The sequence below is a fragment of the Budorcas taxicolor genome, chromosome 3, assembly GCF_023091745.1.
Source record: "Budorcas taxicolor isolate Tak-1 chromosome 3, Takin1.1, whole genome shotgun sequence".
In the NCBI taxonomy this organism is placed as follows: domain Eukaryota; kingdom Metazoa; phylum Chordata; class Mammalia; order Artiodactyla; family Bovidae; genus Budorcas; species Budorcas taxicolor.
This window is the reverse complement of record NC_068912.1, coordinates 120473057-120495753: the sequence shown is the minus strand read 5'-3', so window position 1 is coordinate 120495753 and position 22697 is coordinate 120473057. Positions and strand designations below refer to the sequence as shown.

At 61.0% G+C, this 22697-nt stretch overlaps 2 protein-coding genes across 3 annotated transcripts in view; one reads left to right on the top strand and one right to left on the bottom strand.

Annotated features, from left to right (window-relative positions):
- MTERF4 (mitochondrial transcription termination factor 4) overlaps nt 1-22697 on the top strand; it is a 32932-nt gene that overhangs the window by 9208 nt on the left and 1027 nt on the right. The window contains exon 5 of one of the 2 annotated variants that reach the window (XM_052636518.1): nt 8896-9227. The exons of the other annotated variant lie outside the window; for it this stretch is intronic. The gene's annotated coding sequence lies outside the window, so the exon portion shown is untranslated. Of the gene's footprint in view, nt 1-8895; nt 9228-22697 lie in introns of those variants that run through there. 2 annotated transcript variants of the gene reach the window in all.
- Nucleotides 682-22697, bottom strand: part of SNED1 (sushi, nidogen and EGF like domains 1) — a 73692-nt gene continuing 51676 nt past the window's right edge. Inside the window, exons 17-32 of the mRNA XM_052636512.1 lie at nt 21484-21597; nt 20827-20940; nt 20397-20510; nt 19502-19615; nt 19011-19307; nt 17212-17395; nt 15019-15131; nt 13971-14252; nt 12830-12974; nt 12677-12759; nt 11779-11934; nt 8081-8197; nt 7487-7574; nt 2644-2724; nt 1739-1776; nt 682-1176 (exon numbers count right to left, since the gene is read on the bottom strand). Of these exons, the coding sequence (XP_052492472.1) occupies nt 1740-1776; nt 2644-2724; nt 7487-7574; nt 8081-8197; nt 11779-11934; nt 12677-12759; nt 12830-12974; nt 13971-14252; nt 15019-15131; nt 17212-17395; nt 19011-19307; nt 19502-19615; nt 20397-20510; nt 20827-20940; nt 21484-21597 (2039 nt within the window). The 3' untranslated portion in view covers nt 682-1176; nt 1739. The remainder of the gene's footprint in view (nt 1177-1738; nt 1777-2643; nt 2725-7486; nt 7575-8080; nt 8198-11778; nt 11935-12676; nt 12760-12829; nt 12975-13970; nt 14253-15018; nt 15132-17211; nt 17396-19010; nt 19308-19501; nt 19616-20396; nt 20511-20826; nt 20941-21483; nt 21598-22697) is intronic.

Genomic DNA, 22697 nt, shown 5'->3' with positions numbered 1-22697 from the left:
TGCCTCGAGCTGTGGGGTTCGTCCCCTCTGACGTGGGGGGTGGGGCAGGCTTGTGCAGGACCAGCTGCGCCCTGGTGTGCGGGACAGCTCGGCTCCGAGGTCTGCAGGCTGCTCCCTTCATCTGGTGATGCCGTGATCCCCTCTGAAGATGGGCTGTCCCTGCTCTCTCTGTTGAAATGAGTGCTTGCACTTGGGTCTCGGATGAATTGTTGTGTGTGAATTGTGTGGTTGAGTCTCTGAGTCGTGTCCTGCCCTGCGACCCCCTGGACTGCAGCCCAGCGGGCTGCGGCAGAGGAGTAAACGTCCCTGCTCCGGTGTGCTTCCCGTCGTGCTAAGCACAGCAGTGGTCGTGTGGTGCAGTGCTGGTCTCTCGGTCGTGTCCGACGCTCTGTGACCCCTGGGCTGCAGCCCACCGGGTTCCTCTGTCCATGGACCTCTCCAGGCAAGAAGGCTGGAGTGGATTCTCACTCCTTTTGCCCTGGGATCAAACCGAGCTCACTTGCACTGCAAGCAGATTCTTTACCGTCAGAGCTATAGGGAAGCCCCTAAGAATAGTATTAAAAATAGGTATTCTAAAAGCTAGTATCTGATAAGTTAATAGTTGAGGATTTCTGATTTGTTTTTATAGAAATGGATTCATTGGATGAGTTCTAATACAATATATTATCTTTCAGGTGACTTATTGCAGTATCAATATTTCACACTCCAGTTGTATCTGTGGGTGGTGAACTTCGTGCGAGCCTTGGAGTGCATCTTCTGAGTCTGTGGCGGAGGGGGTAGTGGGGCGCCTGCCTGAGGTCACGTGTTCCTGCTCACGTGCGGCTGCCCCGCCCGCGGGCCCAGCCCCTCCCTCCACGGTCTGCTTTAATGTCAGCCTGGGCCTGTGGGGCTCTGCTGCTGCTGGTGTTTGGAAAGGCCTCTGAGTAACAGGCGGCTGTGTGTGCAGCTGCTCTGCCCCGGCTGCCTCCCGCCTCTCCTGCGCCACCGGGGAGACGGGCCTCCTGAGTGCCGGGCTGCCCTGGCCCAGCCAGAATGCCTCCTTCATTCCCAGTGGCGTCATGTTGACAAGAAGTTGTGTCAGGCGCTGGGTGGGCCTCTGGGTTAGCCCAGCATCTTCTAGACTGTTGAGAAGACCTGCTCAGAGTTTCCGTGTGGGGAGGTGGGAGTCGCAGGGGGCTGAATTGCCAAAAGAGGTTGGAAAATGCTGGCATAAATAACAATAGTGTTAGAAGGTCCCTTTCGTCTCAGGCTCTCTGGACGCTTAGGGTCCCGTGCACAAGCCCTGGGCTCCCAGTGCAAGAGCCCCCGTTGTGAGGTCAGGTCCCCCCAGCGGCCGCCCCTGCAGGGCTGGGTGCTCTGGAGCCCCTCCACCTCTGGCTCCAGGCTGCGCCTCGGGGTCCTCCCCACGGGCCTGCCAGTCCCGCCTCCCGGAGGCAGGTGGTCTTCAGCCTCTGAGAGCTCAGCCAGCCCTCCGTTGCCATTGCTGGTGACTGGGGAGGGCGTGTGTCTGCTGTTCGAGACAGAGGGGTTCAGTGTATTTGGGCTAAATTTATGTCTGTTGGGAGGCCTTAAGGATTATTCTCCTCACTCATCTTAGCCCCTTTAGGGAGCTCTGGAACCTTATGGTCTGAGAGTCTCTCACACAGTGCTGCATGGGGAGATGGCAGCCCGCCCGAGGACCCAGTGCTGGGGACGCTCCTCAGACTTCCCAGCAGCTCTGCGGGCCCAGGGAACGTACCTCAGGGTTTCTTCAGCGTAGGACTGTTACTTTGTTTCCTGAAATAATGGGAGAAATGTGGTTTATGAAGAAGAGCGTGTCCCTGTGACCTGGCAGCTGCCTCAGCCGCGGCTCTCGGTCCTGAGACTGTCTTGTCTTTAGCTCCCGCGCTTTGCAGTTTGGGAGCGCGGCCAGCGAGCTGAGCACACAGGTCAGTGTGTTACTCTCTGCGCCCAGCTGGCTTGGCGTGGGTGTCGTGGAGTGAAGGCAGGCGGGGGCCTGCTGGGCCTGAGGGAATGGGGGTGTGGGGGACGGGGTCTTGGGAGGCAGGCGATGCGCTCGGGTCAGGCGGCAGCGGGGCTTCGCCTCGACTCAAGAACGCGAGACCCAGGACCTGTGGCGCCTGGTTGGTCTGTGGAGAATGTGGCTGAGGTGTGGACTCTGCTGTCTGTGCTCAGGCAATGCACTGTATAATAATTCTGTGGCTACCTTGACCCCTTTGGGGAAAGACCTGGGTGAGAGTGAATAAAAAGTAAATAGAGATTTACCGTATTTATATAATTGGGCTTGTCAGTAACACTTCTTAATACTAGTGCCAGATACTGTGTGAACTTCCATAACCAGAGTGATGCCTCGGCACCCACCCCGTGACCTCCCCCAGCACCTCCCTCTAGCGCCTGCCCTGTGATCTTCCCGACCCCCACCCACCATGTAAGGGCCCACGGCACCCGCCCTGTGACCCACCAGCACGCCCCATGCCCACGGCGCCCATCTCTGTGCTGCTATGCACATAGCCGGGCTTTACATCTTGGCAGCCAGGCTTCGCCGTGGCCTGTGGCATCCCCCAGCCCCAGTCAGCAGGGCCACCCTGGCCCCGTTGCTTAGTGACCGCCGTGGGCACAGCTCGGCCCCTGCCTGGGACGCACCTGTCTGGGGCCCTGGCGCGGGTGCTCTCACAGCTCTCCTTGAAGCAGGTGTCCGGGTGCACCTTGTAGACTCTCTTATACCTGCGTCACCAGAGAGCTCTGTGAAGCCGGGCGCTCAGTGGCATGCTGCCCAGCTCCTCCACCTGGGCCGCACCAGCCCCCAGGAACTGGGCAGGCCTCCGAGGAAGGCTGTTACTAAGGAACGCTGTTCATTCCTAATAAAACTTTCTCCTGTAGACGTGTTAAGATGTCAGCATAACAATTATGTAATTTTAAAACCACTTCATCAAGGTATAATTTTCATAAAATAAGATACGCCCATTTTAAGTGTACATCCTGAGGAGTGTTGACAGAGGCATGTAGGAGACGGAGCCTGCTGTTCCAGAGGCCTGTCTTGCTTGAGATAGGCGGCGTTGTTGTTTGGTTGCTAAGCTGTGTCCTACTCTTTGTGACCCCATGGGCTGTAACCCTCCAGGCTCATCTGTCCATGGGATTTCCCAGGCAGGAATACTGGAGTGGGTTGCCATTTCCTTCTCCATGAGACAGGCTACTTGGCCCTAAAGCTTTGAGACAGTAAGACTGTCCTCTTGTGGGAAGTTGATGGAGAACCCTTGGAGGTGCAGGCATTAGGTGTGGGCGACATGCAGGGCAGGAGACCCCGGCCCTGCCTCGGCAACTCGTGTACTCGGAGACGCCTCTGGAGCTTCAGCCTGTTTCAGATAAAACGGGATGCTTCTCCTGCCTCTGTGACAAGTTTATAGAGGACAACAAATGAGACGTTAAAGCTTTTGGAATGTTGGAGCTGTTTGAAAGAGATCCAGGGAGTTCAGTGGGTGAAACCCCAGCTCATGAGCTCAGTCTAGGAGAGCCTTTAGGATCTGAAGCCTTAGCTAAGACTTCCATTTCCAGTCACCTGGCCGTGGCAGGATCTGGAATTAACCACGTGTGAACAACTGAAGAACTGGGCAAGATACAGGAAGTAAGTCTTCTCGGATGTTAGAGAGCAGTGCAGGACTGGCCTGGAGAGAAGGGGGGCGGACGAGCGAGAGAAGGGGAGCGGACGAGCGCTGTGGCTGTGCTAAAACTCCGCCTGCGGGCACTTTTGGGCTGTGGTGGGTTGAGGGGGAATCCAAGCAGTGGTTGCACTGAGTTGGTGAAATAAGAGATCGAAATTGGGGAAGCAGAGGTGGCAAGAACTTGGGAGTCCGAGTCCAGCAAGGAGGGGCTGTGCAGAGGAAGAGCTCCAGAGTTCTGGAGAGGGCTCCCCTTGGAGATGAAGCTGTGCGTGCACAGGGTGGACAGAGGTGGGCAGTGGGGAACACGGAGGAGCTGGACAGTCCCAGAGCCAGAGTGGGGAGGTCTGGATTAACAGTAGGCTGTTGCAGAGCAGCAGAAACCCCGGAAAGGCCTTGCTTTAAAAGTGAGGCAGGATGAACCCCGGAATAAAGCTGTGCTAAAGCCACCCTAAAACAGGCCTCAAAGGGTCTGTCTGAATTGCCTTGCAAAAGTCAGACAATAAAGGAGCCAAAGACGGCCTACTCCAAGTGCTCCTATTCAGCGCAGTACTGGAAACGCTGGGCACAGCACTCAGACAAGAAAATGAAATAGGTGTTCAGGTTGGAAGAAGAGAGGGGGAGCTGCCCCTGTCTGTAGATGAGATCACTCTGCAGGGGACTGTAGAGTCTCCACACAGAAGCTATTAGAACTAGTGAATGCCCTCAGCAGGGCAGCAGAATATAAGATTGATCCACAGATGTCTTCCGTGTTTCTTTACACTAATAATATCAGAGAGAGTTAAAAAAAAACCTGCTTAAAATCATAAAACAACAACCACCCAGGAATAAACTTAGCCAAGGAGATGAAATACCTATATGCTGAAAACTAAACGTTGATAGAGGAAACTAAAGATGATTCAGAGAACTGGACATATATCCCATGCTCTTGGATTGGAAGAATTAATGTTGTTAAAATGGCTATACTCCCCCAAACAGTCTACAGATTCAACGTAATCTTTTTCAAAATATCTATGAGAATGAGATTTTCCACAGTACTAGGACAGATAATCCTGAACTTTACATAGAACCATAAAACAAGAATTGCCAAGCAATCCCGAGAATAATGAACAAAGCTGGAAGTATAACCCAGGCTTCAGCCTACACTCCACAGCTGCAGCGATCAGATCAGTGTAGTGTTGGCACAGCAACAGACATACAGGCCAGTTGGACAGAATAGAGAACCTAGAAGTGAGCCCACACACATACTTATTGCAAACTTCAGACTTAAGAAAGCAGGGAGAACAGCCAGGCCATTCAGGTATCACCTAAATCAGATCCCTTATTAAACAGTGGAAATGAAAATAGATTCAAGGGGTTAGATCTGATAGAGTGCCTAAAGAACTATGGATGGAGGTTTGTAACATTGTACACGAGGCTGTGACCAAAACCATCCCCGAGAAAAAGAAATGCAAGAAGGCAAAGTGGTTGTTTGAGGAGGCCTTACAAATAGCTGATAAGAGGTGCAAAGAAGAAAGGGGAAGATAAACCCAACTGAATGCAGGGTTCCAGAGAATAGCAAGGAGAGATAAGAAGGCCTTAAGTGAACAATGCAAAGAAATAGAGGAAAACAGTAGAATGGGAAAGACTAGAGAACGATCTCTTCAAGAAAAGTAGGCATCCTAAGGAGACATTTCACGCAAACACGGGCCCGATAAAGGACAGAAACGGTGCGGCCCTAACAAGCAGGAGAGGTTAAGAAAAGCTGACGAGAACGCACAGCAGAACTGTACAGAGAAGTCTTCACGACCCAGATAACCACGATTGTGTGCTCACTCACCTAGAGCCAGACAGCCTGGAACGCGAAGACAGGTGAGCCTTAGGAAGCATCGCTACAAACAGAGCTAGTGGGGGTGACGGGATCCAGCTGAGCTGTTTAAAGTCCTAAAAGATGATGGTGTGAAAGTGCTGTGCTCAGTATGCCAGCAAATATGGAAAACTCAGCAATGGCCACAGGACTGGAAAGGTCAGTCTTCATTTTAATCTCAAAGAAAGGCAGTGCCAAAGAATGCTCAAACTGCTGTACAGCTGTACTCGTTTCACATGCTAGCAAGGTAATGCTCAAATCCTTCAAGCTAGGCTTCAGCAGTACATGAACCAAGAACTTCCAGATGTACAAGGTGGATTTAGAAAAGGCAGAGGAACCAGAGATCAAATTGCCAGCATCTGCTGGATCAGAAAAAGCAAGAGAGTTCCAGAAAAATATCTGCTTCATTGATTACGCTAAAGCCTTTGACTGTGGATCACAACAAACTGGAAAATTCTTCGAGAGATGGGAATACCAGGCCCACCTTACCTACCTCCCGAGAAACCTGTATGCAGGTTAAGAAGCAACAGTTAGAACCGGACATGGAACAATGAACCGGACATGGAACAATGGAGTGTTTTCAGATTGGGAAAGGAGTACGTCACAGCTGTATATTGTCACCCAGTTTATTTAACTTCTGTGCAGAGTACATCATGCAAAATGCCGAGCTGGATGACTCACAGGCCGGAGTCAAGACTGCCAGGAGAAATATCAACAGCCTCAGACACGCAGATGACACCACCCTAATGGCAGGAACAGAAGAGTTCAAGCGCCTCTTGATGAGGGTGAAAGAGGAGAGTGAAGAAGCTGGCTTAAAACTCAACATTCAAGCATCTGGTTCCATCACTTCAACCAAATAGATGGGGAAAAAAGGGAAACAGTGAGATACTTTATTTTCTTGGGCTCCAAAATCATTGTGGATGGTGACTGCAGCCATGAAATTTCCAAGATGCTCGCTCCTTGGAAGAAAAGCTATGACAAACCTAGACAGTATTAAAAAGTAGAGACATCACTTTGACAAAAAAGGTCTGTCTAGTCAAGGCTATGGTTTTTCCAGTAGTCATGTACGGATGTGAGAGTTGGACCATAAAGAAAGCTGAGTGCAGAAGAATTAATGCTTTTGAGCTGTGGTATTGGAGAAGACTCTTGAGAGTCCCTTGGACTGCAAGGAGATCCAGCCAGTCCATCCTAAAGGAGATCAGCCCTGAATAATCATTGGAAGGACTGATGCTGAAGGTGAAACTCTGATACTTTAGTCACCTGGTGTGAAGAGCTGACTCGTTGGAAAAGACTCTGATGCTGGGAAAGATTGAAGGCAAGAGGAGAACTGGGGGACAGAGGATGAGATGGTTGGATGGCATCACCGACTCAGTGGACGTGAGTTTGAGCAAACTTGGGGGGGATAGTGGAGGACAGGGAAGCCTGGCGTGCTGCAGTCCACGGGGGTCACAGAGTCGGACGCAGCTTAGTGACTGAACACCACTGTGGTTCGTTCATGTATGAAAAAGGAAGCAGGAGCAGACAGTGGCAAAGATGGGCTCTTCAGCCAGCAGTGTTGCTAAAGCTGGATAGCTCCATTTAAATCACAGAGCGGTTCCTCACACCACATACAAAAATAAACTCAAACAGGCTGAAAGCCTTGAATGTAGGACAGGACACTATAAAACCCCTAAAACAGAACACAGGCAAAAGAATCTTTGACATGAATCGAAACAATATTTTCTTAGTCTCCCAAGACAAAAAAAATAAAAGCAAACAAACAAATGGGACCTAGTCAAACTTAAAAGCTTTTGCACAGCTAAGGAACGAGCGACAAAACCAAAGGACAGCCTGTGGAATAGGGGGAAGTATTCCCAAATGGTATGACCTGCAAGGGGCCAGTGTCAAACGTGTTAGAGCTCAGGGTGCTGTGAGGACTGGGCAGAAGCACTTCAGGGCCAGGAGCACGCTGCAGGCGCGGCGAAGGCAGGGAGCAGGGACTTACACGTGGCGACAGACGCCTCCTTCCCAGACCGGCATGGACTTGGTCTCTGAAAACAGCCGTGTGCAGGGCTGGGGCACCTTCGTGCAGGCTGCTGGCACAGAGGAGGAGGGCCGCGGCTCACCAGGAGCTCGCAGCCGCGTCCCCTCGCCCTGCAGCCACTGTGGTCCCGGCTTCTGCCCTCTGGCTCTCTGGGCTGGGTCCTTGTCCCGGCTGCTTAGCAGCTGCGGGTGCTGCTCTGGGTTGGGGTCCTGGGAGCCTGCAGGCTGCTTTCCCTCTGGGCTCGCCAGAGTCTCGGCCTGATGGGCCTCAGGTCTGTGTGTCTGGTGTGGGAACTTCTGTCCATCCACCTCTCGTCCTGCTCCCGGAAGTCTGAGGGTGGCAGGGCCCTCTTCCCCCCCCTCACCTCCTGTCCCCGCGGAGTAACTGTCCCCGGAGCCCCCTGCTATCTGGGCAGTGGGAGGCCTGGGGGCTCACTGCCCGTGCACTTGGAGGTCTGGGTGCTGTGACTGGGCCCCTGTCTGAACCGACTGTGACAGGCATCTCAAGGCCAGGCCCTGGTGGCCCACAGGCAAGGGGGAGCGGTTCTGAACTCACCGAGCTCACAGTGTCTGCCTTTGAACCCTGGGCTGCAGTCACAGCTGTGGGCATCCTCACCGGGCACGCAGGTGCCTCCGTTCTGACAGGGGTTTTCTGAGCAGTTCCCAGGGGCGTCTGCAAATGGGTCATGAGCTGTTAGCCTTGGGCCCCACAGGAGGGCCAGGAAGAATCACCGTTGCTGCCTCCTGCAGCAGTGGGCCCAAGGGGTGGTCAGAGCGCCGATGGGAGCCTGCCCTGAGCCCCTTAGCCCGGGGAGCGGAGGAGGCAGGGCGGAGCGGTTCCTCTGGCCTCAGTGCCGAGCTGTCGCACGACGGAGGAGCCTGGGCCCGCGGCTCCCGTCACAGCTGGGCTCTGCTCACTTCCAGAGAGGCTTCTGCCCCCTGCTGGTCTGTGCCCCGCGCCCCATGTTTCCACTGACTTTACCCTGTGCCTGGGACTCTTCTGCTTGGAATGCAGAGGCCAACCCTTGAGAGCCCTCCTCATTCTCCAGTGCATGTCCCCAAGTTCCGACCAGGCAGCCTCTGTGTCGCGGCCACTGTCTGCCTCCCGACGGCACGGCATGGCGGGAGCTGCAGGCAGGCCGGCCAGTGGTGCTGCCAGGGAGGGGCAGAGCTGGCCTTGCCCCCTCAGCGTCCACCGTCTGATCCAGCCGCTCCTCTGCCGTCCCCTCAGCAGCCTCCCCGTGAGGTGCTGCCTGGGCAGACCCCACCGCCCCCCGCTTCCCCCCGCCGTGGCCTCCTGGGTTCTGTCGGCTGCTTCCCCTTCCCCCTTGGGTCTACTTCACTTTTCTTTCGCCCCTTTCTGCCCTCCAGCTTTCCACGTTCTTTCGTCTTTCCGGGTGCGCTAAGGGGAGCTGCGGGCGTGGAGGACCCTGTGGACCGCTCCCCGACTTCAGCTAGGAGCGTCTGCCAGGCTGGCTTCGTCTACTGCCGCTTTCTATCTGCTGCCTTAGCTGGAGGATTTCAAAGCAGTTCCCAGAAGCCACTTCACCTGTGAATGCGCCAGCAAGCGGCTAGTACACAGACACTGCGACTTCTCACGTAGGCACAGCGCTGCTGCTATAGGATCACAGCGGCCGCTCCTCGCTGCCAAGTCCAGGTGGCAGAGTCACCGCGTGCCTGCTTCTGAGAGGCTGGCCGAGGCTTGTGCCATGCCTGGGACCCTGGGCCCGGGCTTGTGTGCAGCAGAGGGGCTTTCACCAGAGTCCCGCCTTCTGTGACCTCGGTCTACTGACTCCCGAGTTCATCATCTCACACACTAAATAAAGTGAAGGCTGTTTTGAACAGAGGCTAGGGACGAGGACGCGGCTGTGCCCTGCAGTGGGGCAGTGGGCTCCTGTACAGGGACAGATCACGGAGTCGGGAGGCTCAGGTCCTGCCCGCAGACCACCGGTGTGTGGGACAGAGGTGACTCCCGTGGGATGTGACCCACACAGTCCAGAAGCTGTCCTGGGCAAGAAGCAGGAAACAGGAAGACCAACCAGCCCCCACATTCTCTCCATGTTCCCAGAACGGGAGGTTGCCATCTTGGGACTCTTCCAGGAGGGGCCCTGACCCGGAGATCTGCTTGGTGAGCAGATGCCAAACGGGCTTGAGCTGTGCCCAGAGCTGCACCCTGGGCACCTGGCATCTTTTCCTTGAGAAAAAGAAGTCTGAAGCTTCCAGAGAGAACGGGCAGATTATTCTAGAAGGAGGCAAGGGCACAGCTGATACCAGGGACAGCACAGACGTCTGTGGACTGATGGCCGAAGAGCCGAGAGGGGACTGTGAGCCCCGAGTCCTGCACCCAGGGAAACCGGCCTTCGCGTGTGTTCCAGGCCGAGGGCTCGGGGGCTTGTAGAGTTCTACAGAAAGTTCCACGTGGACCTTGGCAGGCTGAGAGCGCCAGGAACAGCCCAGGCCCTGGAAGGCAGTGCCCAGACGGCCCCACGGGACAGCAAGCCTTTTATAGAGAGGCTCAGGGCAGACAGGCAGTGGGACACAGGAGGGGCCGTGGTGAGCCGCTGACCGCGCCGGCCCTGGGGAGACCCACCAGGGCCCAGTGTGCGCTCACAGCCAGCCTGCCAGCAGGATCCCAAAACCCAGCCAACCCTGCCCGCTGCCCGCTGCTGGACGGAAGCCAGCCCAGTGGCCCCCTCAGAAGACTGCGCAGGCTCTCCACATGGGCGCCTCCACATCCCAAGGCAGGAGCCGTGGGCAGGGCCCAGAGCAGCTGCTGGCAGCAGCAGGCCGGCGTGGAGCCCTTGGAGTGAGCTCCTGGGGGGCCAGGTGCTGGGTGGAGAGGGCGTGTGTGTAGGAGGCGGGCGAGATGCCACCGCCGAGGAGAGCCTGCTGTGCTCAGGCACCACGTGGGCAGAGAGCCCACCCTTCCCTGCCACCTGGCTTCTGGTAGAGCAGAGGACAGCGGCACTGAACGGGGCTCGCGGGTCCCCAGGAGGACGGCAGCAGGAGGCTGCTCGCAGCTTGGGCTCTGGGTCATAGGTGGGTGCCTGGGCTGACGGCCGTTATTTTAGCAAAAGCTAACCAACCAGACTCACTGAGACGGGGCCGGCCTTGTCTGATCATAAGCCTGCCTGGAGCCAAAGTGTCGGTCACTCAGTCCTGTCTATCTCTGTGCGACCCCATGGACGGTAGCCCACCAGGCTCCTCTTGTCCGTGGAATTTCCCAGGCAAGAGTACTGGAGTGGGTTGCCATGCCTGTCTCCAGGGGGATCTTCCCAACCCAGGAATCAAACCCAGGTCTCCTGCATTGCAGGCAGGTTCTTCACTGTCTGAGCCACCGGGGAGCCAGAGACCAGGACTAGTTCTGTCCCCTGGAGGCCACTGGCGAGCTTCTGCGCTGTTGTCGCCTGGAAGCATCTCACACCTTTAAGGCTTCGTCCTCCACGTCAGCGAACACTGCAGGCAGCAGTGGTGTCCAGGGCCAGCCTGGAGCACCCTGGTCTCTCCTCCAGGGGACCCAGGAGAGGCCATTTCATGCCCCTCTGGTTTCTGAGTTTTGTGAAATGAAGCATCTAATATTTAAAAGGGCTGACACAACAGAAACCCTTGGGCAAAATGTTTTTCACTTAGAAAACACCAGCCACACGAGTGTCTTCCCTCTGCATCTGAGCCACAGACCGCCTCTCAGCAGCTCACCCAGGCCTCATCGGGTGAGTGCTGGACTGTGGGGCCAGGAGCCTCCACTGGCAGACACCCTCTGCACCCTGGGCACCTGGCGCTCCGCCTTCTCAGAGCGCTGGCTGATGGGCGAACCCAGTCTGGGCCTGTGGTGTGGCCAGGAGAAAGGGCCGTGCCCCTAAGCTGTCCCCAGAGGGACACAGCCCCGACGCTTAGAGCCGGAGGACAGGCAGAATGGGGCTCTGGGTTTGAGGAAGGAACGCAGCCTATTGGCGCTGCCCAGCGGGGAGGTACCCTGTGAGCATGCATGCCCGGGGGGATGGGCCCTGCTTGCCAAGCGCGGGTAGCAGCCGCCTCCTGGTGACGCTCCAGCTAGAGCCCGCCCCGCGGCTGGCTTCCTGCCATCTGCCCCACACACATCTCTGGGGGAGGCAGGCGTCTCTGCAGGGAGCACCCAGCGTCCAAGCAGTTGCAGTCCCCAGGCCCGGCCCCGTCCGCCTGCCTGTTGTGTTGGGTCCCCTGGCAGGTGGGGTGCACGGCCATTTCCTCGCTGTGGGCAGCCCCCTCCTCACCTACCGTCCTCAGGCCCCTGAGGGTGGTCAGCCCTGTAGCCCGCTCCTGCTGACTTGCTCTCCACGTCTTTGTCACCGCCACGTTCGGGGAGCTGGAGGGCCAGGCTGGCCGGTGTGGGGACCGCATCCGTGTTCTCCAGCTGCGCCAGAGCTGTGGGCTCTAGGAGAGATCAGGACGCCAGAGTGCTGACCATGAAGCTGCTGCCTGGCGGCCAGGCCCATCCTGGGGCCGCCTTCCCTCCGGAAAGGGGCTTCTCTCAGGGCACAGGGACGTCCGCAGGGCCTGGTGTGGCCGGGACCGAGTGGCTCTCGGCACCGCCTCGGGTAGGATCAGCTTTTCTCTGGGTGGAGCCCAGCCCGTCCTGCCCGTCCTCAGCAGGCGCTGCCGGGTGAAGGTCACTTGCGGCTCGAGAGAGCTGAGCGTGCTGCCTCACCCTGAGGCCCCTCAGTCGCATCCTGCTCCCCTTTCCCTGCGCCTCCCGCTCCCTAGGGGCCACAGCGCCTCCTCCCCATCTTCTCTGCCCCGAGCCAGGCCACGTGCTCGGCCCTGATAGAGCCTGTGAGGCTGGTGCGGTGGTCGAAGGACCGTGCACGCCCGCAGCAGCACTCGTTGGGGGCTGTCCTCACGCGGACGCGCTCCTAACAGGATTCTTGCCACTTCCGGTGCCTGCGGGCAGCCTGTCCCTTCTGCGTGGACAGCTGTGTTGGGAAGGCTCCCTGGGAGCCTGCGGGTGGCATGGGCTCTTCACACAGGCCCTGGAGTCCTGGGCTTCTGACCCCTTTGGGTCCCCCTGCTGGGGACACTTTGGGCACTGGGGGTGGTCTCAAAGCCCAGGTTTTAGGGGCCTCGTCCCTTGTCCAGCTGGGGACAGGAGGCCACCCGGGTCAGCCTGACCACTCACGTGATCTCACGGTGACCCGCTTGCTGGGTGAGCTGGTGAACCTGGCCCTCACTCGTCCTCTGCCGTCCACGAGCTCTGAGAACCTGCGAGAGTCAGCACGGGTCAGCAGGGGCTCTGGGCCGGGGTCTTGGGGGCAGCAGCTGAGGCAGGCACCTGGGGGCCTGGGTCGGCGTCGTGGGGGCACCGGGGTCATTGAGCAGGCGCAGCTCAGGCAGGCGTGCGGGGGCCGGGCGGGTTCTCAGCGCCCTCTGGGGGAGGCTGTCACGGTGCCATCGTCTGTCAGCATTGTCCCTCGGGGCTGCGGGCGGGCAGAGGAAGGGGTGGCCGTGTGGGCTGGTCTGGGGCTCCCCTGTGCATGGCTGAAGAGGGGGTGCCCCACCCCAGCCCAGCCCCACCTCTGCCCACGGAGGAGCTGTGGTTGCTGCCTGGGTTTTGTCCAGGCGCTGGTTCCAGCCCTCACCCTGGCCCAGGCTCTTCACCTGCGGGTGAGGCAAGGCCCTGGGGCCCCGTCCAGACTCACCTGGGCTGAGGCCCACAGCCCTCACACCCCGAGAGAGGGGGCAGCTCCTCTGTGGGTGAGTGCCACCTGCCGCAGCCCCGGGCTGCTGCCCTCTCAGCTGCACACCCTTCCCCACCAGCTCACGGAGGGCCCCACCTCCCCTGTCCGCCTGGCGGTGGGTCTGGGGCTGAGCTGGTCTCAGTGTCTCAGGGCAAGTGTGTTTCGTGCCCCACGAACAGGCTGCTGGGTCAGGAGACAAGGGAGCCCAGCCTGCTGCCCACCTCCCTGCAGCACCTCACCGTCCAGACAGACTGTTTTGTGAGCTGGGACAGGTAAGGGGGTTGTGCAGACCCCCGTGGGACAGGCGGGCCTCCCGGGCGCCCGAGAGCAGACCTGCATCCTCACCGTGGCCCTGGGCCTCTCTCCCCAGCTGCTCCCACCTCCCTCCGTCCACATGCGCCCCCTTCCTGCCCTCTTCCCTGGGGTGCTGTTCCCCAGGCCCGCCTCCACGCCACCAGCCTGGTGGGTCTTGCCACTGCCTCCTGTGGGCGCCTGTTTTCAGGTGAGGCCTGTATTTACTGCCCACCGTCTGGGGCCCACCGGGGCGGGCAGCACGAGGGGAGGCGGGACGCTGGCCAGCTGACGCAGCTCAGCCGTGCAGGGCCGCTCCGCGTGCACGCGCAGTGCCGTGCCAGCACAGCCTGTCCCCGGGCGGCCTGTCCATGCCTGGAGCAGCGCGGCTGGGCCAGGGGCGGGGGGGGCGGGGGGGGGGCGCTCCGGGGCGGGCGCACTCACAGGTGATGAAGTGCAGGCGGGCGGGCTCGCTGTGCACCTGGCCGGCCCCGGTGCCCTGCACGGCCGTCACCGAGAGCTGGTACCGCCGCCCAGGCGCCAGGTCCCGCACCGTGTAGGACGCCAGCCTCCCGCTGGGGACGTAGCGGCTCTTGGTACTTTGGTTGGTGGTCACGTTGATGACGTAGGCCTCCAGAGAGGTGCCCGGACTGGGGGTGTCCCAGACCACGTGGGCAGAGGTGGCCGTGACTCGGGCGGCGGTCAGGTTGGCTGGCGGCAGAGGCCCTGGGTGAGCATGGAGCAGGGGAGGGGAGTGAAGGGGGCTGGTGGGGTTTTCTGCCCAGGGCACACTCTAAAGATCTGACGTGGAGTGCTGAAGCCTCGCCGGAAGCCAGACCGCCTTGTCACAGACCTCACTGTGTCCTTGAGGACGGGTGGAGGGGCACTGGCAGCTGCTCAGGGCTGGCAACAGTAGGCACCCTGTGAGGCACCCCCCAAGCTCACTCCATCAGGCTGCCCGCCAGCATGGCATTTTCCATCCCCCTGAGCTTGGCCACGCACACCTTCTCCCGGGATGTAGGTAGGGGAGTGGGCTAGATGGGCAGAGGGTGGGCCAGGGACCCCACACCCAGGGTCAGAGTGAGGACTTGACCCTTGCTGTCTGCCTGTCCCACCGGGCGAGGCCCTGCCCTCCCCAACCCCGCTCACTGCCCCTCCTGTGCCTGGACAGCCCACGCGCTGGGGAGCAGGGGGCGGTGAGGGCCGGGTGTCCTCGCCCGGGTGGACAGCCTGCCCATCCTCGTGGTCTTCTCCTCCGGCCCTTGTTCAGTGACCCTGCTCTGGCAGGGGCCCGGGAGCACCCACAGTGAGGGCGGCCTAGGGGGGGTCATCCCGGCAGGGGCCCTGCCCAGCCCCCTGCAGTCGCCTTCCCAGGCACCTCTGGGCACATGTACCGGTGGCCAGGACAGCTTTCTGGGGCTGCGGCCACTCAGAGCCCGAGGGCAGGGCTGGGGAGCTTCCAGAAGGGAGCTGAGCCCCGCCCTCTACTCACGGGTCCACACGTGCACTGGGGCCGAGGCCAGGCTCTCTGTGCGGTGCTCCTGCCCCCCGAGCCCACTGAGGGCCGTCACCCAGATGGCGTATTTCCTTCCTGGCAGCAAGGCCCTGTGGGGAACGGAGGCCAGGGGAGAGGAACAGGATGGCTCTGCTCTCAGACCGCCGCTCCGCCAGTGTGACCCGGGCAGGGGGTGTTCTGGGGCTGGTGGGGGGCGTCCCCTGGCCAGTGTGACCCGGGCAGGGGTCTTCCCGGCGCCGGTGTGACCCGGGCGGGGGTCTTCCCAGCGCCGGTGTGACCCGGGCGGGGGGCATCCCGGGGCTGGTGTGACCTGGGCGGGGGGTGTTCTGGGGCTGGTGGGGGGCATCCCCTGGCCGGTGTGACCCAGGCGGGGGGCGTCCCGGGGCTGGTGTGGTGTGACCCAGGCAGGGGTCTTCCCGGTGCCGGTGTGACCCAGGTGGGGGGGCGTCCCGGGGCCGGTGTGACCCGGGTGGGGGGTGTTCTGGGGCTGGTGGGGGGCGTCCCCTGGCTGGTGTGACCCGGGTGGGAGTCATCCCAGGGCTGGTGGCCAGGCAGCCTCCACAGAGGCCAGGCTGTGGCCTGAGAGCTGGGCTGAGCTCTTCCCTGGCCTGTCTGTCCAGTGCTGGGCAGGACACAGGCCCAGGGTGGCTGCAGTGTGGCCGGAAGCTGGTGCTCAGACAGCAGAGGCCAGCTGAGGGCGACTGAAGGAAAAGGGTTAACAGGCCGGCCCCCCCCCCCCCGCCCCCCCGCCCTGGGGAGGGCTGCCCATGAGGCTGGCCCTGGGGTGGGACTTCTGAGGGTCCCCAGTGCCCTCGGGGGGAGAGGGTCTCCCTGCCCCTAAATGTCTGTGCACAGAGAGGCTCCTGCCAGCTGAGCATCCCTTCCTCTGGGGTTCTGGAACCTTCTCCAGGCTCAGGTGCCCATGATTCTACCTGCCTTCCTGCCCAGTAAAAGCCCTGGATGCTGTCTGTCTGCGTGGCTCCCCAGGAAAGTACCTGCTGGCTGGTGGCAGGGATGGGGTATGTTGGGGATGTGGGGGGAACTTGTCTTGTATGGGGAGGGGCTGTGGAAGCTCACTGGTGGTCTGTGACTTGCCCCCGCCCACCTCTTCCTTTCATTGATGTCGCTTTGTATCCTTTCTCTGTCCTGAATCTCCTAAGTCTTGGGGAACCCCCTCGGGAATGTGGGGATGGCCTTGGGGACCCCATTTGTGTCTCTGCCCCGCTGCTCCTGGGGAGTGGGCAGAAGGAGCCACAGGCAAGGGGAGGGGGCGTGGTGTCCAGCACAGATGGCCATCCGGCTGGACAGAAGGGCACAGGAGACATGGTGGAGAGAAGACTGCAAACCGGAAATGTGCTGGTGCTGCGGTGCGGTGGCCTGCCCGCCTTCCAGAGCCCCCCTCCCAGCCGTGGCCCGTGGCTGCTCTAGGCTGGGCGCTGCAGAGCTGTGCCTCAGCCCACCTCCACAGCTGCGGTCCCAGGCTCAGGAAGTTGGTGGGAACGTCACAGCTGCCGCCTTCCCATCTCACGCCCTCCAGCACTGCCCACCCTCCCTGCCTGGCTCAGAAGGTGGCTCGCGGGCCCACCGTGGGCCGCTGTCTGGGAGCGCCCCTGAGCTGGGGGCCTGGGCCGGGGGTCTGAGGCTTCCCTGTGGCGCCGCTGAAATGTCTCAGTCGTCAGTCATTCTGAATGACTGATGCTCATTTGAATTTTATTTTGTAGTTCTGTTGGTAGATAATGTGTAATACGCATAAGAAATTTCAGTTGAGCTCAGTTCAGCTGCTCAAGTCGTGTCCGACTCTGTGACCCCATGGACTGCAGCACGCCAGGCTGCCCTGTCCTTCACCAGTTTAAGGTTTGAACATATTTGAACAAAGTAAAAATGTCAGGCAGCCCAGGGGTGCCTGCCTTCTCCCTTTCCAGGGAGTCTGGTGACTTGGGCTGGAGGGACTCTGGGCTGGCCTCCGGTGGCCTTTCTTCTGTCTGCAGGGGGTGGCATCCGCGTCCCTGCTCAAAGCGTCCCTGCTCTCTCGGGCACGCTGGTGCCCGTGGGAGACGAGGCCGCGGTGCGGCCCGGAACTGATCGCACAGCCCTGCTCCTCTAGGGGCTCGGGGGGAGAGGGCGGCAGGAGCCCGGTGGGGCGGGGGGAGAGGGCGCCCTTGCTCTTACCTGAATGTGAACCTGTCCACACTCCTGTCCACGTCAGTGGACTGCTCCTCCTGGGCCTCAGGGTGGCGGATGGACAGGCGGACGCTGCTGACTGTGGCGTGGCGGATCCTGTGCAGAGCCCACCGCACCGAAATGGCGCTGGCCGTCACGTTGGCGACCTCAAGGCCCTCGATGGGGCGGGGTCCTGGGGACAGCGGGCAAGCAGCCTGTGTGGCCCCTCCTCACCCCGGGGGGCAGGGCCGGGGCTGGAGAGGGGGCTCGGGAGGGGCCCTGGGGACCTGCAGAGTGGCCTTTGCAGAGACGCCCGTCCAGCCTGGACTTGCCGAAGGCGCCCCTCAGTCCAGCGGGGACTGGGCGCGGGTGGACATGCCCTGGACCCCTGCCTCAGGGTGGGGGCGTTGCAGAGGGGCTGCTGTAGGCGCTGCCCTGCGTGGTCTTGGCCTGCCAGGGGGCAGGGTGGGACCTTCCTGGCTCCCTGGCTGGCTGCTGGCACTGACAGTGACTCTGCACCATCTGGGGGCTCCTGGGGCCTGCCAGGGAGAAGCCAGGAGAGGCCTCGCTGACGCCGGGGAAGGGGACGAACCCCAGGCCGAGGGAGCTGAGAAGGGTGCCCCAGCTCACAGAGTGCCGAGCCCTGGTCTGCGGGAGGTGGTGCCTCACCCCGACCCCGATGGCACGGGGGAGGCTGTCTTCCTTCCGGAGCCCACCTTGAGCAGCCTCAAAAGTGCTTCTCGCTCAAGCTGAGCTCTGAAGCAGGATGGCCCTGCCTGCCCCCAGCCCCCGAGGCTCTTCTGTCACATGCGGGGGCCACCCTCCTGGCTCCCTGTGCTGTCCCTCCCCAGGACACCCCGTCCCGAGGCCTCATCCCTCCTCACACTTGGCCGTCAGCGTCCTGGCTGTGGGCATCCGCGCAGGCTGCAGGGTGCCTGCCGCACTCCTTCTGAGGGACCCGAGAAGGTGCTCCCTTCTGCCCCCCAGGACCCTCGTCTTCCTGCTCACCTGGCCGGCAGGCCATGCCTGCCTCGCTTGTCCTGCTCCCATGATTGACCGTGCCCACCTGCCCGCCCATGCTCACTTGTCCATATGTGCCCCCCTGTGTCTGTGCACCAGCCTGTTCCCACCTGTGCCCCCTGCCCCACCCTGCCAGCCACCCTCGAGGGGCTCCCAGCGTGCCCAGTGGTCGCGCCGCTGCCCAGCTCTCACTCCGTCCTCCAGCCTCCCCTCCCCATCTCTCGATCCCAGGGCCAGCCCCCACCAACTCGCCATCATGGGCGTATTCCGGGGTTCCCCTCCCACACAGCCCCAGGAGCAGACAAGCCAGCCGAGCCCAGCCTCTCCGCACAACTCCCTTCAGGGCAGGGTGCCCAAACGGCCTCCCTGCTGCCCCACGGGTGCCTCTGCTCCAGCCTGCGGGGACGCTCTGTCCTCACCCCACGGCAGTCCCAGCACCTTCTCAGGGGGCCCCCCTGCATTCCCCAGCCCCCTCCCTCACCCTGTCACCGCCTCTCTCCTCCAGAGGAGGGGCCCTCGGCTGGCTTGGGCACTGGGGGTGGCTTGGCTGGCGCCCACCCTGCTGGGGGCACGCCATGGTGGGGCCCTCGGGGGGCAGGCAGCCTGAGTCACTCACACTTGCGGGGAGCAGCCGAGTCACTCACGCGTGCGGGCGGTTAGCCCGAGTCACTCACGTGTGCGGGCGGTTAGCCCGAGTCACTCACGCGTGTGGGCGGTTAGCCCGAGTCACTCGTGTGCGGGGAGCAGCCGGGTCACTCACGCGTGCGGGGAGCAGCCAAGTCACTCACGCGTGCGGGTGAGCAGCACCACGGGCCTGCTGATGTCGTTCTTGTTGTTGGCGTTGCGCTTGACCGAGAAGACGGAGACGTTGTAGGCCCTGCCGGGCGCCAGGGCCCGGAGCTGGTGCGCAGAGCGGCCCCGGTCCACGAAGTCTGTGCGGCGGTAGGAGCCGTCCGCAGACGCGTAGGTGACAGCGTAGCCGTCCAGCAGCTGCCTGGCGGCTGCGCCTTCAGGAGGCCTCCAGGAGATGGAGACCCCGCTCTCTTCCACTTGCTCCACCTTGAGGGCCGTTGGTGGGAAGAGCTCTTCAGGGTTTCCATCAAGAACAAGGGAAGGGGGGGTGTCAGCTGTTGGCCGGGCAAGTCCCGGCCCCCAGGCGGGTGTCTGGCCTGCTGGCCCTTGGGCCTGGGGCCCGCTCGGCTCTTTGCCCCACCCCGCGGGGTGTCTGCAGCCCCCGGGCGGGAGGGGAGCCCCCACGCCGGCGCCCTCACCGCCTCACCTTTGGCACAGTCCTTGCCGGTGTAGCCCACTTTGCAGGTGCAACTGTGGGACCCGTTGCTGGCCAGGCAGTAGCCACGGCCCCCGCAGGGGCTGGAGAAGCAGGGGTCACTCACTGTGGGGGGAGGCAGCAGTGAGTGGATGTCTGGGCAGGCGCCTTCCCCCGGGCCCTTGATGCTGGCCCTGGGCTGGTCCCGTGTTGGTGTGTTTGTGGGATGCAGGTGGGCAGTCCTAGGTGGCCCTTTGGGGAGCAGATATGGGGGACACTCCGGGGGAGGGGCAGGGCTTGCCGGAGGCCCCACGGAGAGGCCAGGCTGGCCCCCTCCCAGCCAAGCCAAGGTGACCACTCCTGGGCGGCAGCTGAGAACACCAGCCCTTCCACAGCCTGTGTATGCTGGGGCTGGGGAGCAGCCCCGGGCTTCCAGGCCAGGGCCCACAGGGTCCCCTGCCCTGGAGAGATGCTCTGGCCACAAACCGTCCATACCACGCTCGTCACTAGGCCGGGTCCTGTGCCCTGCGGTGGGGCCAGAGCCCAGGACCTCTCCACCCTGCACATCTGAGCGGTGCCGGTCAGGCCCAGCTTAGGGGACACTGGGGACACTCGAACAGCACAGGTCAGGCCCCCCACCCTGGGGAGACGCACAGCAGGGAGACAGGGTGCCGGGGCGGCAGGCGGTGGGGTGGGGGCTGCCGCAGGCCGTGGCCAGGGAAGGCCTTGTCCCTCGCCCGGTCCTTGAGGGGCCCGAACAGGCTCACGAGCGAGGGGCTCTTGCCGTGAGGAACTGGGAGCGGCAGGCCCCTGGGGTGGCCGTGAGCTTGGCCCGTCCGGGGGCGGCACGGCCTGTGGCTGGACATGGAGCCGGGTGGATAGGGGTGCGGGGAGCGGGGAGCCCCACCTGTCTCGCAGTGGTAGCCGAAGAAGCCCTCTGGGCAGACGCACAGGTAGGCCCCGCCACTGTTCTCACAGCGGCCTCCGTGCTGGCAGGGGCTGGAGTCGCAGGCGTCCACCTCTGGAGAACACCCAGAGAGTCGGCCAGGGCAGCAAGGGGGTGTCTGGGGGAGGGAGGAGAGGACAGCGGGAGGAAGGGAAAGGACGGCGGGGCGAGGTCGCTGGCGGCAAGGGGCGGGCAGGGGCCTGGTCCTCCCCTCATCCTCCCTGCTGGGGTCCCTCCCCCCCGCCGAAGCCTGTCCCCGGGCACCGTCCCCGCCCCCTGCTCTGAGCAGCCCAGCGTCTGTGCTTGTTGGCAACAGGTTTTCCCAGGCATCCAGGGTATCATGAGTGTGGGTGAGGGCCCGGCACGTGGGGACCCCGAGAGCAGCCCCTACCTGTCTCGCAGTGGACTCCAATGAAACCGGGGGGGCACTGGCAGACAAAGGCCCCCGGGAGGTCCCTGCAGGCGCCTCCGTTTCTGCAGGGCTGCACCTGGCACTTGTCTGTCTCTGAGGAGAGGGACACAGACATGAGGCTGCATGGCCGCCGCCCCGGGGCCTCCTGTGCCCCAGACTTCAGCCTCCCCTGCCCTCCCTCTGCCCACAGAGCCTGTCTGGGCCCCTGCTGCCTTCACTCTCTGGCCGCCTGGCTTGCACAGGTGTGAGGGAGCAGGCTTCATGAAGCCTCCCCCGCTACTCCGGCTCGGACGCAGGGCTGGGATCTGCGCCCTGCACCCCACTCTCTCTGCCCCTGGGTCCTCACCCCCACTTTCCCCCGCCCCCCCCCCGCCCCAGCCAGGGTCTGCGGGAGGTGGGGAGGAGGGTCATGGTTAGCGGCTGGCAGCTGCGCTCTCAGTGCTTCCGGGGGCCTAGAGGCAAAAGTAGCTATAAGCTGCCATCCCTGTGGACATCAGAGCCAGCAGGGGCTCGAGAGAGCGGCAGCGCCCAGCCAGGCCTCAGTGCAGGAAGAGGAGTGGCTGGGCAAGGGGACGGTGCTGGGGCGCCGGAGCTCAGCGGGAGTGGCTGGGCCACGGAGGGCTGGGGCCCTCTTACCCCGCTCACAGTGGGCGCCTTCACGGCCTGGGCTGCAGACGCACAGGTACCCGGCGACACGGTCCTGGCAGGAGCCCCCATGGAGGCACGGCTGGGATCGGCACTCGTCGATTTCTGAGCGAGGAAAGCCCGGGTGCCAGGCGCCGGGAGAGACCCCAAGAATAAAGCAGTGTTGCTGCTGTTAGCAGGGACGACTTGAAGCCGGACTAAGAGGGACGCACATGAGCTTTGACAAGAGGCTCTGGACAGAAGTCCACGACATCCCAGGTGCAGCGAGAGGCCAGAACCCAAGGAGGGCCCTGGTGGAGAAGAGGCGCACCTCTGGGAAGGGGCTGGGGATGCTCCCGAGGACCCCACCGAGCCATTAGGTGACAATCGTGTATGAAACCAAGACACTTGGGGGCTAGCCCTTCATTTTGAAATATTCACTGTGAAGTTTTTAAAAACTGGAAACTTTGCTCCTGAATTAACAATGTTCAGCTTAAAACAGTTTACTTTTAATGCTTAGCATGTAAATAAGTAAATAAATGGTACTGACAGAATGACCCCTGGGGGCTGCGCCTGACCTAGGGGCTAAGAATGGTGGCTCCTCTGCTCACATGCACATCCCAGTTGTTGTGACTTGAATTTCCATGGTTATCCCCTCTGTGCCTCCGCAGTTTTTAAGTTTTTATCAATATGCTGGACAGTGTTTGCTGCTATGAACTTTAGTATAGGTGCTGCGGTCACGCATTGCTTCGTCACTGGGCGCTGTATTAACAAGATGCTTTGTGCGGTGGGTCGTTCCTCTCATTGCTGTGTGATAGTCCTCAGTGTGGTTAGACCAGACTTTCTCTCTCTCGTTTGGTAGGGTTTGGGGTTGGACTTAGATTTCCTGCTGTTGAAACAAAACTTCTGTGTCCTTCACATCTCCTGGTGTAGAGTTTTCCCTAGATTTGCAATTATTGAGCAGTACAATTGCTAGGACACAGTTTATATGAAGGGGGTCAACTTGACAGATTACTACATTGTCTTCAAAGTGCTTGGACCAGTTTACACTTCCTCCAGCAATTTGGAACAAATCCTGTTTATCCATATTCTCACCAATTTATGGGCTTTTTAGACTTCAGAAGTTTTGCCAACTGAATGTATCTCATTGTACCATTGATTTGCGTTTTGCACAGCACTGACAAACGGGGTGTTGTTTACTACTGTGAAAGTCCTCCTCACGTGTT